The 14410-nt window shown below is 45.4% G+C and overlaps 1 protein-coding gene, 1 long non-coding RNA gene and 2 pseudogenes across 3 annotated transcripts; 2 read left to right on the top strand and 2 right to left on the bottom strand.

Moving 5' to 3' along the window:
- Positions 1–677: 677 nt before the first annotated feature.
- Positions 678–1206, top strand: LOC125529702 (annotated as a pseudogene).
- A 1040-nt stretch (positions 1207–2246) lies between these two features.
- LOC125529701 lies at positions 2247–5962 on the bottom strand (annotated as a pseudogene).
- A 147-nt stretch (positions 5963–6109) lies between these two features.
- LOC125529703 lies at positions 6110–12690 on the bottom strand. The gene is made up of 3 exons (XM_048694127.1): positions 11189–12690; positions 10255–10258; positions 6110–7933 (listed from the first exon to the last, which is right to left on the bottom strand). Exons 1-3 carry the CDS (start codon positions 12595–12597, stop codon positions 6326–6328), a joined length of 3021 nt encoding a protein of 1006 aa, XP_048550084.1. The 5' UTR covers positions 12598–12690; the 3' UTR covers positions 6110–6325.
- On the top strand, positions 8422–14336 carry LOC125529704. Of its 2 annotated transcripts, XR_007292723.1 has the most exons (7): positions 8422–8603; positions 8680–8755; positions 9449–9797; positions 9879–10002; positions 13052–13183; positions 13265–13397; positions 13786–14336. It is a non-coding gene; the product is annotated as an uncharacterized LOC125529704 (long non-coding RNA). The 2 variants fall into 2 exon arrangements; XR_007292722.1 differs by having other exon boundaries at positions 8422–8755.
- The last annotated feature ends 74 nt before the right edge of the window (positions 14337–14410 follow it).

The following is a 14410-nucleotide window of genomic DNA, read 5'->3' on the forward strand; positions in this document are numbered from 1 at the left end:
ATATGTCGGGACCAGAAAGGAGTTTTTCTAGATGCATCGGCTTTTATTTTTCAAGCATGTTAAAGATCCAGCTACTTTAGAAGTTTTGGCGTTGCGAGAGAGCCTTGATCTTGCAACAGACTTACATATATCAAGGGTACATGCAGCTACAGATTGCAAGGGTGTGGCAAGTGAGATCGGCAGGAGGAGCAGTGCGGCATTTGGCGCAGTGGTTAGGGAAATAAAGATGCAAGTTTCTTCTTTTATTTCGTGTAACGTAGTTTATCAGTCTAGGAGCTCAAACTTTGATGCTCATAACTTAGCAAAGCATGCTTTAACTTTGAGTGTTGGCCGTCATGTTTAGTTAGGCCAACGCGAGGGTATTCCTTTCGTCCCTGTAAACATTGTGACGTAATAAAGCTTTGCGAGGTTGCCTTAAAAAAAAATCAAGATTCCAGCCAATGATTCTCGAAAGAGAAAAAAACCTCATCTAGCCAATCAAATCAACGAACTTCCATCACACGGATCGGTTCCCCACGATCCGCGTGCTCACCCAGAAAACCAATCCCATCCGTCCATTCTCTACCAGTCCAACGCTCCAAACCTCATCTCCCTCCTCCAGCCCCCACCCCGACGCCGCGCGCCTTCTCGCCCCAAAAATTCCCGATCCCCCGCCCACGCCCCGCTCCCCTACTTAACCCCCGCCGCCTCCTCCGTCCCATTCCACCCAAACTCAAATCCCTCACCGGCGAAGCATCCACACCTAAACCCTAGCCTCCGGCTCCGATGGCCCGCACGAAGCAGACGGCGCGCAAGTCCACCGGCGGCAAAGCGCCGCGAAAGCAGCTGGCGACCAAGGCGGCGCGCAAGTCCGCCCCGGCCACCGGCGGCGGGAAGAAGCCGCACCGTTTCCGCCCCGGAACCGTCGCGCCGCGCGAGCTCCGCCCTGCAGGAGGCCGCCGAGGCGTACCTGGTGGGGCTCTTCGAGGACACCAACCTGTGCGCCATCCACGCCAAGCGCGTCACCATCATGCCCAAGGACATCCAGCTCGCCCGCCGCATCCGAGGGGAGCGCGCCTAGGTTTTCGTCCGCCGCCGGTGACAATACTGGGTAGAAGCTTTTCATGTGCTCTGATCTGGTTCATGTGTTGGTGGTGTTGATATGATGTGTCGTCTTGTCCTATGTAGCCTGATGCTGGAATGAAATGCAAATGAGAAGTTCAGTTATCATCTGGTGCTAATTTTGTCCTCTGTTTGCTGCTTAGTACCTTTGTGATTTTGCTACGGTGTTTTTCTCGGATCTAGCGTGGTGCTGCAGTGACGGGGTCGAACAATGCCAATTGGTTTCATTATTTTGCCACTGTCCTGTTATTTTTGATTGGTGGCCATGTGATTCAGTGTTTTTGCGTGTTGTTTGTTCAGGGATCTGATGGACTCTTCGTTTGGGCTTTCAGCTATTCTCGAAGTGATTCTGAATTTTGTTTTGGGCTGGTTGATGTTGATAAGCTGACTGTGAAAGTGTGACAGCGGTTAGTTCTCTGTACACCTGATTGCCACTCCATTCAAATTTATGATAACCATCACAGATTTGCTCAATATTTGTGAGCAAAAGCTGAACAGCTTGTACGCTTACACCCTGTCTATAATGTCTAAACACTTGTGCTTGCTGTGCAATTGAGACGCCTGGTGTGTTATCTTCTAAACACTGGTGTTTTCTTTGCCAATTAAGATGCAGTGCAATTCAATCTGGTATGGTACCTGGTCTTGTGAAGCATCTGAAATTGAAAATCCATCAGTGACCATCATCCGTGTGTGGCTGCAGAGGCATTGTATCAGGTAAATTTAGGACATCTTCGCCTCAACTTGCAAGCAACAAGTACTACTTGACAATTTGCAATACTTATCAACAGTCCATCTTCCACCTGGTTAGAAGCCAAGAAAAGGAGCACTTCCAGGCAGGAAGAGAAGGAGAAGAAAGGGATTCCTGCTCTGCTGTAACCATTGCCAGGCGAATGCGGCACTGAGCAGGAGCAAATTTCCTCGGAAATCACCAAGGTGAAGGCCTCTTCTCTGGTACAAATGAGCTTTTCCTTATATGCTATGCAACAAGTGCTTCTTTGCACCAGCAGTTCTTGTATGCATGCTTACAACCTGTCTATATTGTCTAATCACTGGTGCTTGCGGTGTAATTGACATGTCAAATTTGTGTTATCCCGGAGCCGCATTTACAGACTTGTGTTTCCTTGTGGTGACTTCTTGCAGGTCTAACATGCACAATTCAAGCTCAGGTGGGTGAAGATCATTTGTGTGTGGCTGCAGAGGGCGCTATACTATCAGGTAAATTTAGGACACCTTGCAAACAGCACTCACTAGTCAATTTGCAAGACCAATTGACAGTGTCCATCTTCTACCCGTGAGAAGCCAAGAACAGGTATTCCTTCTGTTATGAAACCGTCGTTGTGGCGCTGAGCAGGATCATATTTCCTCGGATTTCACCAAGGTGAAGGCCTCTTCTCTGATACATGAGCTTTGACTTTTCTGCTGTCTGCTGTGTGAAACGCTTTTTTGTGCTAGCAGTAGGTATATGGTATCCTTAAAAAAATTTAGAGATTCTGTGGACAATCATCTCGTTTTTAGTTCAGTCATCTATTGAGAGTTTTCAGAAACAACTGCCTGTTCATAACTTTACTAACAGTGCATGGATTTCGGTCCTGGCTATAGGTATTGGTTAGTGTAATCAACAGAAGTTCAAAATATTTATTCTCAGTACTACCCATCTTTCCCTTTGCTATATTTGCAATGATGGCTTACAGGTTGCTATGACTTGTTAGTGAGCTATTACAGCTTATTTTGCTGATCCTATACGAGAGCAATAGTGAACCGATTTAGCTTCAGATGTGTGAAAATTGCTACGGAGAAGAGTTTACGTACAACTTTTTTGCACACTAATTCACTTCAAATGTGTGAAAATTAAAGACCGATGCCCAGCACCTCCTGCAGAACAATACTTCTAATGGAATTTATAACTGGATAATCAAGCTCTTGGCACCGTACAAGAGACTCACTACTTGTCATTCTACACATCAAGGGCCATGTTGCAGTTATTGGAGCCAGTTTCATGTATATATATACCAAACAAAACAAGAAAAAACAACAGCAACAATACAACTCAGAACAGAGCATTCAGCTCTGCACGTACTGGTCAATTCCATGGGGGATGATTGCATCAGATTCCATGTAAACAGGCGTAATTCCTGTCTGATCTTCACACACATGTATTGGCAAACCTTTTCTTGACGGGAGTGTATGGGCAAGTCTACTTCCTTAAATTTTGATGAACTCTGCTGAATAGTCCGGCCCGCGCACATTCCAATCAGCAGTGAAGTATAAGAGCTGGAGTGCTAAGTGCTAACATGGACCTGCAGAACAGAACTTTTGCGAACCGGATATCACCACGCGGGCAAGCAGCACTAGCACCAGGACTTGCCTGATACAAATGCTCCAACCTAGCTAGTTCTGTCTGAAAGAGAAATGGACTCCTAGAAATGGTCACCTTACACACGTCTACGTAGATTGGTACCAAATTCTCTGCAAAATCTGCAATATACCCAATTCCATCGCCCAACAGAGACAACCCCCAATATTGCTCCTCAACACCTTGTTCCAGAACCAGGGATTTGGATGAGCTTTCAGCACCCCACCGACAATTTTCGCTCCGAAGAAGGACCCATTTAACTTCCTTGCAATTGCCTTGCCCGCTGCTGGCATCCTCGGGTCCTCCTCGACATCTCTGCCAGCAAACGCATGTGCCTTGAAGAAGAACCAGTACTCCTGATGCGGCATAACCTTCAAATCGACCGGCTGCACTGTTCCCATGCTCGCCGCGACAGTCTTGCTGTTTGTGGTGACTATGATCCTGCTTCCACGTTTGCCATGTCTTAAGATCGGCAGTAACTCTTCTAGCGTCTGTTGTTTGCCCGTGTCAACATCTTCAAATACCAACAAAAACCTCTTGGTGAGGTATTTCTCCTCGAGTACATGCAGTGACTCGATGAATTTTTTAGCATCTCTAACTGCGTGTTTGGATCCTAGAACAAACGGTGCCTCACCCCATGCCATTGCCCTGGTGTATGAGAAATTGGAATACAAAATTATTGGAAAGTGGTGGCGCACCCTCTCATCATTGCAGACATGCTGCACAAGGGTGGTCTTCCCGACTCCCATGTCGCCGACACTGGGAAGCACACCCAATTTCTCCCCAGTTAACGGACCACCATCGTGCACCAAGAAGGTGATTATCCTCTCTTTCTCAACATATCGGCCGAACATCTGCCCCTCGATGAAGATATTGGTAGGCAAAGGACGATGCATGGGCTGGCAATTTTGTATGAGCATCATGAACTCTTTGAGATCACTGGATACGGTTTCCAAGATCTCTACCACTCTATCTATCTCCTCACCAACACCAATGTCATGGCGAGACAATAGGCTCTTCATGGCACACGCTGCTATGCGCACACGCTTTGCAGGATTAAACAAGGAGAAAGAGAAACGTTGTTCAACTACCTTGTCAGCTTGCTCATCTTCAAGCTCCTGCTCTCTGCATCCGACTGTGTCGAGCAAGTAGCGGCCATGGTACATGCCGTTGTTGAGCTCCGAAAGACACTCGAGGGTGCCATAGTTTGTTATATGCCTTCCTTTGGCCTCCTCTACTGCACTATGAACCTTGACGAGCATGTGGCAGATCCTTCGTAGCTTGGCCTCGGTGCGCCCTTGGCCTTTGAACTGGCCAGCAATAAGAGATATCGCCCTGCCGACCATGTCTCCGACAACCGCCGAGAAGATGACCTCTGCCATGATAAATTCCTCTAGCAACTGTCTGAATGTGATGTTCGCAAGTTACCTGGTACCCCAACCTTTCTAACAACTATAAGTTTCTGAATGAAACCAGAAGTCAAGGTGAGCACCAATGGTTTGTGTGGTAGAGTTATATGAATATTGCCACGAGAGTGACATGAAAGACTTCAGTGCTTTGACTCTATATTGCACTACAAGTCTACAATGCGTGTTTTCCTTCTATGAAAGGGACTGCCGTTCTAGATTGCACCACCAGTTATACTATTTTAAGTGTCATGCCAACATGATAGAACAAAAAATAACAGGGATAATTTTCTGTTGGCTATTATTTATTGGTTGTATGGTACTAGATACGAAAATATATTCTGAGTTTGCCTGATGACTAATGCAGTGAACGACTAGTCCTTGTCTTAGACCATCAACATCCTTAGAAGCCAAGGGTGTGCTACCTGTCTATTGTTACCATAGCGTAATCACTGATGCTCGCAGACCTGTCTATTGTTGCCATAGCCTAACCATTGGCGCTTGCAGTGCATTTGACCTGTCAATTGTGTGGTCATCTTCCATAGCCACATTTGCAGAATTGGGTTTCCTTGCGATGATTTCTTACATGTTTAACAGTTAGAGTACAATTCAAGCTCAGGTGGCGTGGCATCTGGTATTGTGAAGTGTCTGAAAGTGAAAACCCATCAGTGAAGACCGTCTGTGTGCTGCTGCAGCAAGTGCTCTTATTTCAGGTAAATTTAGGACAACCTCATCCTTGACAATTTGCATAATTGACAGTCCATCTCTACCTGTGGGAAGCCAGATGGGAAGAGCCTCCAGGCTGGAAGAGGAGGAGATGAGAGGGGCTCCTGCTCCGCTGAAACCATCGCCTGGCGAATGCGGCACCGAGCAGGAGCATATTTCCATAGATATCACCAAGGCGAATGCCTCTTTTTTGAGAAACCTCATGTGAGGGCAGGGGGTTTCTGCGTTTCATTAAGAAGAAGAGAGGTTGTCCAGTTTATAAGGAAAACCGGACCCAAAAACCTAACATTCTTGATTAATCAGGTACCTAAACCCAAAACCATATGCGCCTAGAATACTCGGTGAGTGGATGGCAGGACCCGGCCAATCCTGAGAGAAGGTTGTCTAGAAAGTACTAGAAACAACCTAATCAATCTGCCGGCAAAGCTCACAATGGAACTTCCAACCCGATTTTCATGATTAGTTCCCAAGTGTTCTCCCGCAGAACACTAGTCTGGATAATCAAGCTCCTGTCACAGCTCAGGGAACCGCATAAGAGACTCGCTACTTTTCATTCCACACATCAAGGGCCAGGTTACAGTTATCCGAGCTAGCTTCATGTACATACCGGGGAGGCAACACAAGCAAGCTAAGAATACAGAAATAAACAAGAACTAGTACAATGCAACTCAAAACAGAGTATTCTACTCTGCACGGACCAGTCAATTCCATGTAAATAGGCATAATTCCTGTCTGATCTTCACACACATATATTACTGATATTAGGAAATCTTTTCTTGATGGGAGTAAGATGGGCAAATCTACTTCTTTCGAGTTTGATGCACTCTGGTGAATAGTTCGGCCCGCGGACACTGCAATGAGCAGTGTAGTACAATACTTGGAATGGCAGCACTGACCGGCACAACAAGACTTTCGCAAACCCGTTATCACCACGCGGGGCAACAACACTAGCGCTAGGACTTGCCTGATATACCAACCTGGCCAGTTCTGTCTGAGAGGGATATGGAACCTTAGAAATGGTCACCTTAGACATGTCTGCGTCGATCGGTAGCAAATTCTCTGTCAAATCTGAAATGTACTCAATTCCATCACCCAACAGAGATAACCCCCCTATATTGCTTCTCAGCACCTTGCGCCAGAACTGAGGATTCGGATGAGCCTTCAGCACCCCGCCGATGATTTTCGCTCCGAAGGAGGACCCGTTTAACTTCCTTGCAATCGCTTTGCCTTCTGCTAGCATCCTTGGGTCCTCCTCTACATCTCTGCCGGCAAACGCGTGCGCTTTGAAGAAGAACCAGTACTCCTGGTGCGGCATGACCTTCAGACTGATCGGCCGCACCGTTCCCATGCTCGCCGCGATGGCCCTGCTGTTTGTGGTGATTATGATCCTGCTTCCATGTTTTCCATGTCTTAAGATCAGCAGTATCTCTTCTAGCATCTGCTTCTTGTCCGCGTCAACATCTTCAAATACCATCAAGAACCTCTTGGTGAAGTATTTCTGCTTGAGTACATGCAGTGACTCGATGAATTCTTTAGCATCTTTAACTGTGTGTCTGGATCCTAGAACTAACGCTGCCTCACCCCTTGCCATTGCCCTGGTGTATGAGAGATTGGAATATAAGATTATTGGAAAGTGGCTGCGCACCCTCTTATCATCGCAGACATGCTGCGCAAGGGTGGTCTTCCCGACTCCTATGTCGCCGACGATGGGAAGCACACCCACTTTTTCTTCAGTTGACGAACCACCATCGTGCAGCAGGAAGTTGATGATCCTCTCTTTGTCGATGTGTCTGCCGAACATCTGCCCCTCGACAAAGATATTAGTAGCCAAAGGACGATGGATGGGCTGGCAGTTGTGTAGGAGCATCATGAACTCCTTGAGATCAGTAGATACGGTTTCCAAGATCTCTACCACTCTATCTATGTCCTCACCAACACCAACATCATGGCCAGACAATAGGCTCTTCATGGCGCCGGCTGCTATGCGCACACGCTTTGCAGGATTAAACAAGGAGAAAGAGAAAGGTTGTGCAACTACCTTGTCAGCATGCTCATTGTCAAGCTCCTGCTCTCTGCATCGGACCGTGTCGAGCAAGTAGCGGCCCTGGTACACCCCGTCGTTGAGCTCCGAAAGCCACTCAAGTGTGCCGCAGTTTGTGATCTGCCTCCCTTTGGCCTCCTCTACTGCACTGTGAACCTTGACAAGCATATGGCAAATCCTCCGTAGCTTGGCGTCTGTGCACCCTTGGCCCTTGAACTGGCCGGCAAGAAGAGATATCACCCTGCCGACCATGTCCCCGACAACCGCCGAGAAGATGACCTCCGCCATGATAAATTCCTCTAGCAACTTTGTGATGTTCGCAAGTTATCTGGTACCCCAGCCTTTCTATCAATTCCAACTTTCTGAATGAAACCATAAGTCAAGGTGAGCACCAATGGTTTGTGTGGTGGAGACATATAAATATTAGCATGAGAGCGACATGGAAGACTTCAGTGCTTTGACTCCATATTGCACTGCAAGTCTACAGCACGTGTTTTCCTTCTATGGAAGAAACTGTCGTTTTAGATTGCACAACAAGTTATTGTGGTTATATTTTAAGTGTCACACTGACTCGGTAGAGCAAAAAGCAACAGACTAATTTTCTGTTGGCCATTACTTATTGGTTGTACAGTACTAAATATGAAAAATATATTCTGAGGTTGTCTGATGACTAATGCTGTGAACGCCTAGCCCTTGTCTTAGACCATCAACATCCCTAGAAGCCAAGGAGGTACTGCAGTGCAGTTGCCATAGCCTAATCACTGGTGCTTGCAGTGCAGCTGACCTGACAATTGTGTGGTCATCTTCCATAGCCACATTTGCGGAATTGCGTTTCCATGTGATTTCTTACATGTTTAACACGTAGAGTACAATTCAGGCTCAGGTGGTGTGGCATCTTGTCTTCTAAAGTATCTGAAATTGAAAATCCATCAGTGAAGACCGTCTGTGTGCTGCTGCACAAGTGTTCTTATTTCAGGTAAATTTAGGACACCCTCATCCTTGACAATTTGCAAGACCAATTGACAGTCCATCTTCTGCCTGTGGGAAGCCAGAACGGGAAGAGCTTCCAGGCAGGAAGAGGAGGAGATGAGAGAAGAGGAGGAGCATATTTCCTCGGATATCACCAAGGTGAATGCCTCTTCTTAGATACATATGAGCTTTGCCTTGTCTGATGTGCAATGAGTGTTTCTATTTTTTCCGATAAAGGCAACAAGTGTTTCTATGCGCTAGCAGTTACTCCCTCCGTTCCTAAATATAAGTATTTTTAGAGATTCCAATATGGACTACATACAGAGCAAAATGAGAGAATTTACACTCTAAAATGCGTCTACATACATCCGTATGTAGTCCATATTGAAATCTCTAAAAATACTTAAATTTAGAAACAGAGGGAGTATATTATAGAGATATATGGTGGACAATCAGCTCTGTTTCAGTTCAGGCATCTATGGGAGTTTGCAGAAACCTTTTACCATTCATAACTTTACTACCAGTGCATGGATTTGGGTCCCGGGTATAGGTATCGCTAGTCTAATCAACAGAAAGTTGAAAAATGTTTTTTTTTCTCTTAGCATTATCCATCTTTCCCTTGCCATATTTTGCAACGATGGCTTACATGTTGCTATGACTTGTTAGTGATGGCATATTCTGCTAGTGCTGTTACAGCTTATTGTGCTGATCATATATGGGAGCATAGTCGACAGGTTTAGCTTCAACCAACTTAGTTTGTTGATTTTGCAATGTCTGTACATCTCTTCAAATGTGTGAAAAGTTAAAGACAAATGCCCAAACACTTTATATGGTCGATTATTATCCTTACAGGTACCAAAAATGGAAGGATTTTGTTTTGAGAGGTAGTCCTTCCGGAGCATGCACATCTAGAAGCCAAGGAGGCGCTACCTGTCTACTGTATATTGGAGCTTCCACATCCATGGCCTAATCACTAGTGCTTGCAGTACAATTGACATGTCCATAATGCGGTGTCATGTACTCGTCTTCCGTAGCCACTTATGCCGATTTTTTTTCTTGCAGTTACTTACAGGATTAACACGTGCAGTACATACAATTCAAGCTCAGGTGGTGTGGCATCTGGTGTTGTGACATATCTAAAATTGAAAATCCATTGGTGAAGATCATCCGTGTGTGGCTGCAGAGCGTGCTATTCTATCAGGTAAATTTAGGACACATGAACCTTAAAATTTCTCAAGACTAATTGACAGCCCATCTTCTAACACTGAGAAGCCCAAAACAGAAGAGCTTCCAGTTCCAGGCAGGAAGAGGAAGAGAGGAAAAGGACTCTTACTCCACTGAAACCATCGCCGGGTGAAATGCGTCACCGAGCAGGACAGGAGCGTATTTCCTCAGATGTCACCAAGGTGAAGGCCTCTTCTCTGATTCATATGACCTTTGTCTTGTATGCTGTGCAACAAGTGCTTCTTTACACTAGCTGTTCTTGTCTGCAAGAGTTCTATAGAGTAATAGAGATTTTCAGGCATCTATGAGATTTTTGGAAACCATTGCCTGTTCATACTTTACTAGTTCTAGTGCATGTATTTTTGGTACCGGGTATGGTATTGGCTAATCTACTCAACAGAACTTGAAAATATTTTTTCTCAATATTATCCAACTTTCCTTCGCTATATTTTGCAATGATGGCTTGCATTTTTTTTAATCTACACTAGGTTGCTATGACTTATTGTGCTAGTGATAGCATATTCTGCTAGTGCTGTTACAACTTATCGTGCTGATCCTATATGAGAGCAATGGTGGACCGATTTAGCTTCAACCAACTCTGTTGATGTTGAAATGGAAAAATAGTTAATGCCCGGCACCTCCGCAGCACGACCACGTCTCCAGGGCTGCCCGGGTCAACATATCCCCACCTATATACGCCTAGAAGATTTGGCAAGTGGATTGCAGGACCCCTATGATCCCAAGGGAGGGGTCGCCTATGGAGTACCGGTAATCAAGTTAGTAATGGAACTTCTAACCAGATCTTCATGGTTAACTCGCAAATTTTCTCCCACAGAGCGATACTCTTAATGGGAATTTCTAACTGCATATTCAAGCCCGTCAAAGCTCTAGGCACCACATAAGAGACTCACTACTTTCCGTTCTACTTCCTCCGTTTCTAAATATTTGTCTTTCTAGACATTTCAAATGACTACTACATACGGATGTATGTAGACATATTTTAGAGTGTAGATTCACTCATTTTGCTCCGTATGTAGTCACTTGTTGAAATGCCTAGAAAGACAAGTATTTAGGAACGGAGGGAGTATACATCAAGATGTTACAGTTATTGGAGCTAGTTTCATGTATATACCAGCGAAGCTAGACAAGAGAAACAACAATAATACAACTCAAAACAGAGCATCCAGCTCTGCACGGAGCAGTCAATTCCATGGGGATGGGTGCATCAGATTCCGTATAAACAGGCGTAGCTCCTGTCTAATCTTCACATCCCTACTTCATTAAATTTTTATGAACTCTGCTGCATAGTCCGGTCCGCGCACATTGCAATCAGCAGTGTAGTTCAGGAGTTGGAATGGCAACGTTGACATGCACAACAGAATTTTTCCAAATCGGATATCACCAAGCGGACTTGCCTGATACAGATCCTCCAACCTAGCCAGTTCTGTCTGAAAGATAAATGGACTCCTAGAAAGGGTCACCTTACACACGTCTGCGTAGATTGGTAGCAGATTTTCTGCCAAATCTCCAATGTACCCAATTCCATCGCCCAGCAGAGACAACCCCCCTATATTGCTCCTCAGCACCTTGCTCCAGAACCGGGGATTCGGATGAGCTTTCAGCACCCCACCGATGATTTTTGCTCCGAAGAAGGACCCATTTAGCTTCCTCGCAATCACCTTGCCTGCTGCTAGCATCCTTGGGTCCTCCTCGACATCTCTGCCAGCAAACGCGTGTGCCTTGAAGAAGAACCAGTACTCCTGATGCGGCATAACCTTCAGATTGATTGGCTGCACAGTTCCCAAGCTGGCGACATCCCCGTTGTTTGTGGTGATTACGATCCTGCTCCCGAATTTGCTATGTCTCAAGATTGGCAGTAACTCTTCTAGCATCTGTTTTTTGCCCATGTCAACATCTTCAAATACCATCAAGAACCTCTTGGTGAGGCATTTCTCCTTAAGTACATGTAGTGACTCGATGAATTTTTGAGCATCTCCAACTGTGTGTTTGGATCCAAGAACAAACACCGCCTCATCCCGAGCCATTGCTCTGGTGTATGAGAAATTGGAATACAAAATTATTGGGAAGTGGTTGCGCACCCTCTCATCATCGCAGACATGCTGCGCAAGGGTGGTCTTCCCGACTCCCATGCCGCCAACAATCGGGAGCACACCCAGTTTCCCCCCAGTTGATGGACCACCATCATGCAGTAGGAAGTTGATGATCCTCTCTTTCTCGACATGTCGACCGAACATCTGCCCCTCGACAAAGATATTAGTAGCCAAAGGGCGTTGGATCGGCTGACAGTTCTGTAGGAGCATCAGGAACTCCTTGAGATCACCGGATACGACCTCTAAGATCTCTACCACTCTATCTATCTCAGGAACACCAACATCTTGGCGAGACAATAGGCTCTTCACGGCACCTGCCGCTAAGCGCACACGCTTTGCAGGATTAAGCAAGGAGAAAGAGAAAGGTTGTGCAACTACCTTGTCAGCATGCTCATCTTCAAACTCCTCTCTGCATCCGACCGTGTCGAGCAAGTAGCGGCCCTGGTACACACTGTCGCTGAGTTCTGAAAGCCACTCGAGGGTACCGTAGTTTGTGATCTGCCTCCCTTTGGCCTCCTCTACCGCACTGTGAACCTTGACAAGCATATGGCAAATCCTCCGTAGCTTGGCTTCGGTGCACCCTTGGCCTTTGAACCGGCCAGCGAGAAGAGATATCACCCTACCGACCATGTCCCCGACAACCGCCGAGATGATGAGCTCCGCCATGATAAAATCCCCTTGCTTCTGTTTGGATGTGATAGCAATTCTATGGTTCTGAGTGAAACTAGAAGTCAGGGTGAGCACCAATGGTCTCTGTGATGGAGACATACAAGTAGTAGCATGAGAGCGACACCAAAGACTTGAGTGCTGTGAGTCCAGATTACACTGCAAGTCTACAACTTGTGTTTTGCCTCTATGGAAGGGACTGTTGATTGAGATTGCACGACCAGTTAATGTGGTTATACTTTTAACTTTTAAGTATCACGCAGCAGAACAAAAATTATCAGGAACAAATTTTCCTTTTGCCATCACTCATTGGTTGTATAGTATTATATAGAGAAGTATTTTTTTTGAATGGTCAAAAAAGTATATTCTGAGTTTGTCTGATGACCGGTGCAGTAAATGGTCCAATATTATCCTTACAGGTACCAAAATGAAGGGATTGTTTTTTTTCTTGCAGTTAGTTCTTACAGGTTTAACACGTGCAGTACATATAATTCAAGCTCAGGTGGTATGGCATATGGTTTTTTGAAGCAGTATCTGAAATTGAAAATCCATCAGTGTGCGACCGCATAGAGTGCTATTCTATCAGGTAATTTAGGACACCCTCATGGCCTCATCATTGACAATTTACAAGACCAATTGACAGTGTCCATGTTCTACCTGTGAGAAGCCCGAAGGGAAGATCTTCCAGGCAGGAAAAGAAGGAGAGGAAACGGATTCCTGCTCTGCTCTACTGAAACTATTGCCGGGCGAATGCGGCAACGGACAGGAGCACACTGCCTCTTTCCTCTGATATCACCAAGGTGAACTTCCTGTATCCATTTTTGTCGGCCCTTCCGGTGCAACAAGTGCTTCTCTGCACTAGCAGTTCCATAGAGATATAAGGTGGACAATCAGTTCTCTTTTAGTTCAGGCATCTATGGGAGTTTCCAGAAACCATTTCCTGTTCATAATTTACTAGCAGAGCATGGGTTTGATTCGGATTCCTGGTATAGGGGCATTGTCTAATCATCTTTCTGAACATATCCATCTTTGCAATGATGGCTTACAGGTTGCTATGACTTGTTAGTGGTAGCATATGCCGCTAGTGCTGTCACAGCTTATTGTGCAGATTTGATATGAGAGATAGCACATTCTGCTAGTGCTGTTACAGTTTCTTGCGCTAATCCTATTCCTCACCTATCCTGCCAGGGGCCAAGTCGAAGGCTCGAGTATAGATTCCCTATGCTCATGTGAACGGCCGGCCCGTAGATCTAAAAGGATCCAAAAAAAGACCGGATATGAGAACAACTAACTTTTTTTGTTGATGGTGCATTGGAAAAGAGTTTATGGGCATTTTTAGTGCACACGAATTCTCTTCAAATATGCGAAAATTAAACCCTACTGTACAGCTTATGTTTTTTTATGCATGATAATACAAACATGATAAAAACTCCCCTCTGTCTCAAAATATAAGTAAGTGTCTCAAACTGTAAGACGTTTTTCTGATACAAAGAGAGTATAAAAAAATGTCTTATATTTTGAGACAGAGGGAGTAAAAACAAACCATCTATCCGTTCCCTTCCCGGTTTGTTGGCAACATGGTTCTTTTTCATCTGGAGGATTGTTGAGGCTGTAGGAATTGAACCCCGGAATAAATCTCATTTTTGTGTCAACTTTTTTAGTTTACAGCAAGTTTAAATTCCGCATATTTCCTTTTGTATAGTTGCATTCAAGGGTATTTTAGGCTACTAGCTCCTGGAACCTGCTAAAAATCGACAACTAAATTTGAACCGTCTATTTGAAAGCAGAGGAAAGGGATTCCTGCTCTGCTATG

Source organism: Triticum urartu, unplaced genomic scaffold (assembly GCF_003073215.2).
Source record: "Triticum urartu cultivar G1812 unplaced genomic scaffold, Tu2.1 TuUngrouped_contig_5784, whole genome shotgun sequence".
Taxonomy (NCBI): Eukaryota; Viridiplantae; Streptophyta; class Magnoliopsida; order Poales; family Poaceae; genus Triticum; species Triticum urartu.

Excerpts from the sequence above, each read along its gene's own strand:
- LOC125529703 (XM_048694127.1), bottom strand. The coding sequence starts at position 12,597 with ATGGCGGAGCTCATCATCTCGGCGGTTGTCGGGGACATGGTCGGTAGG.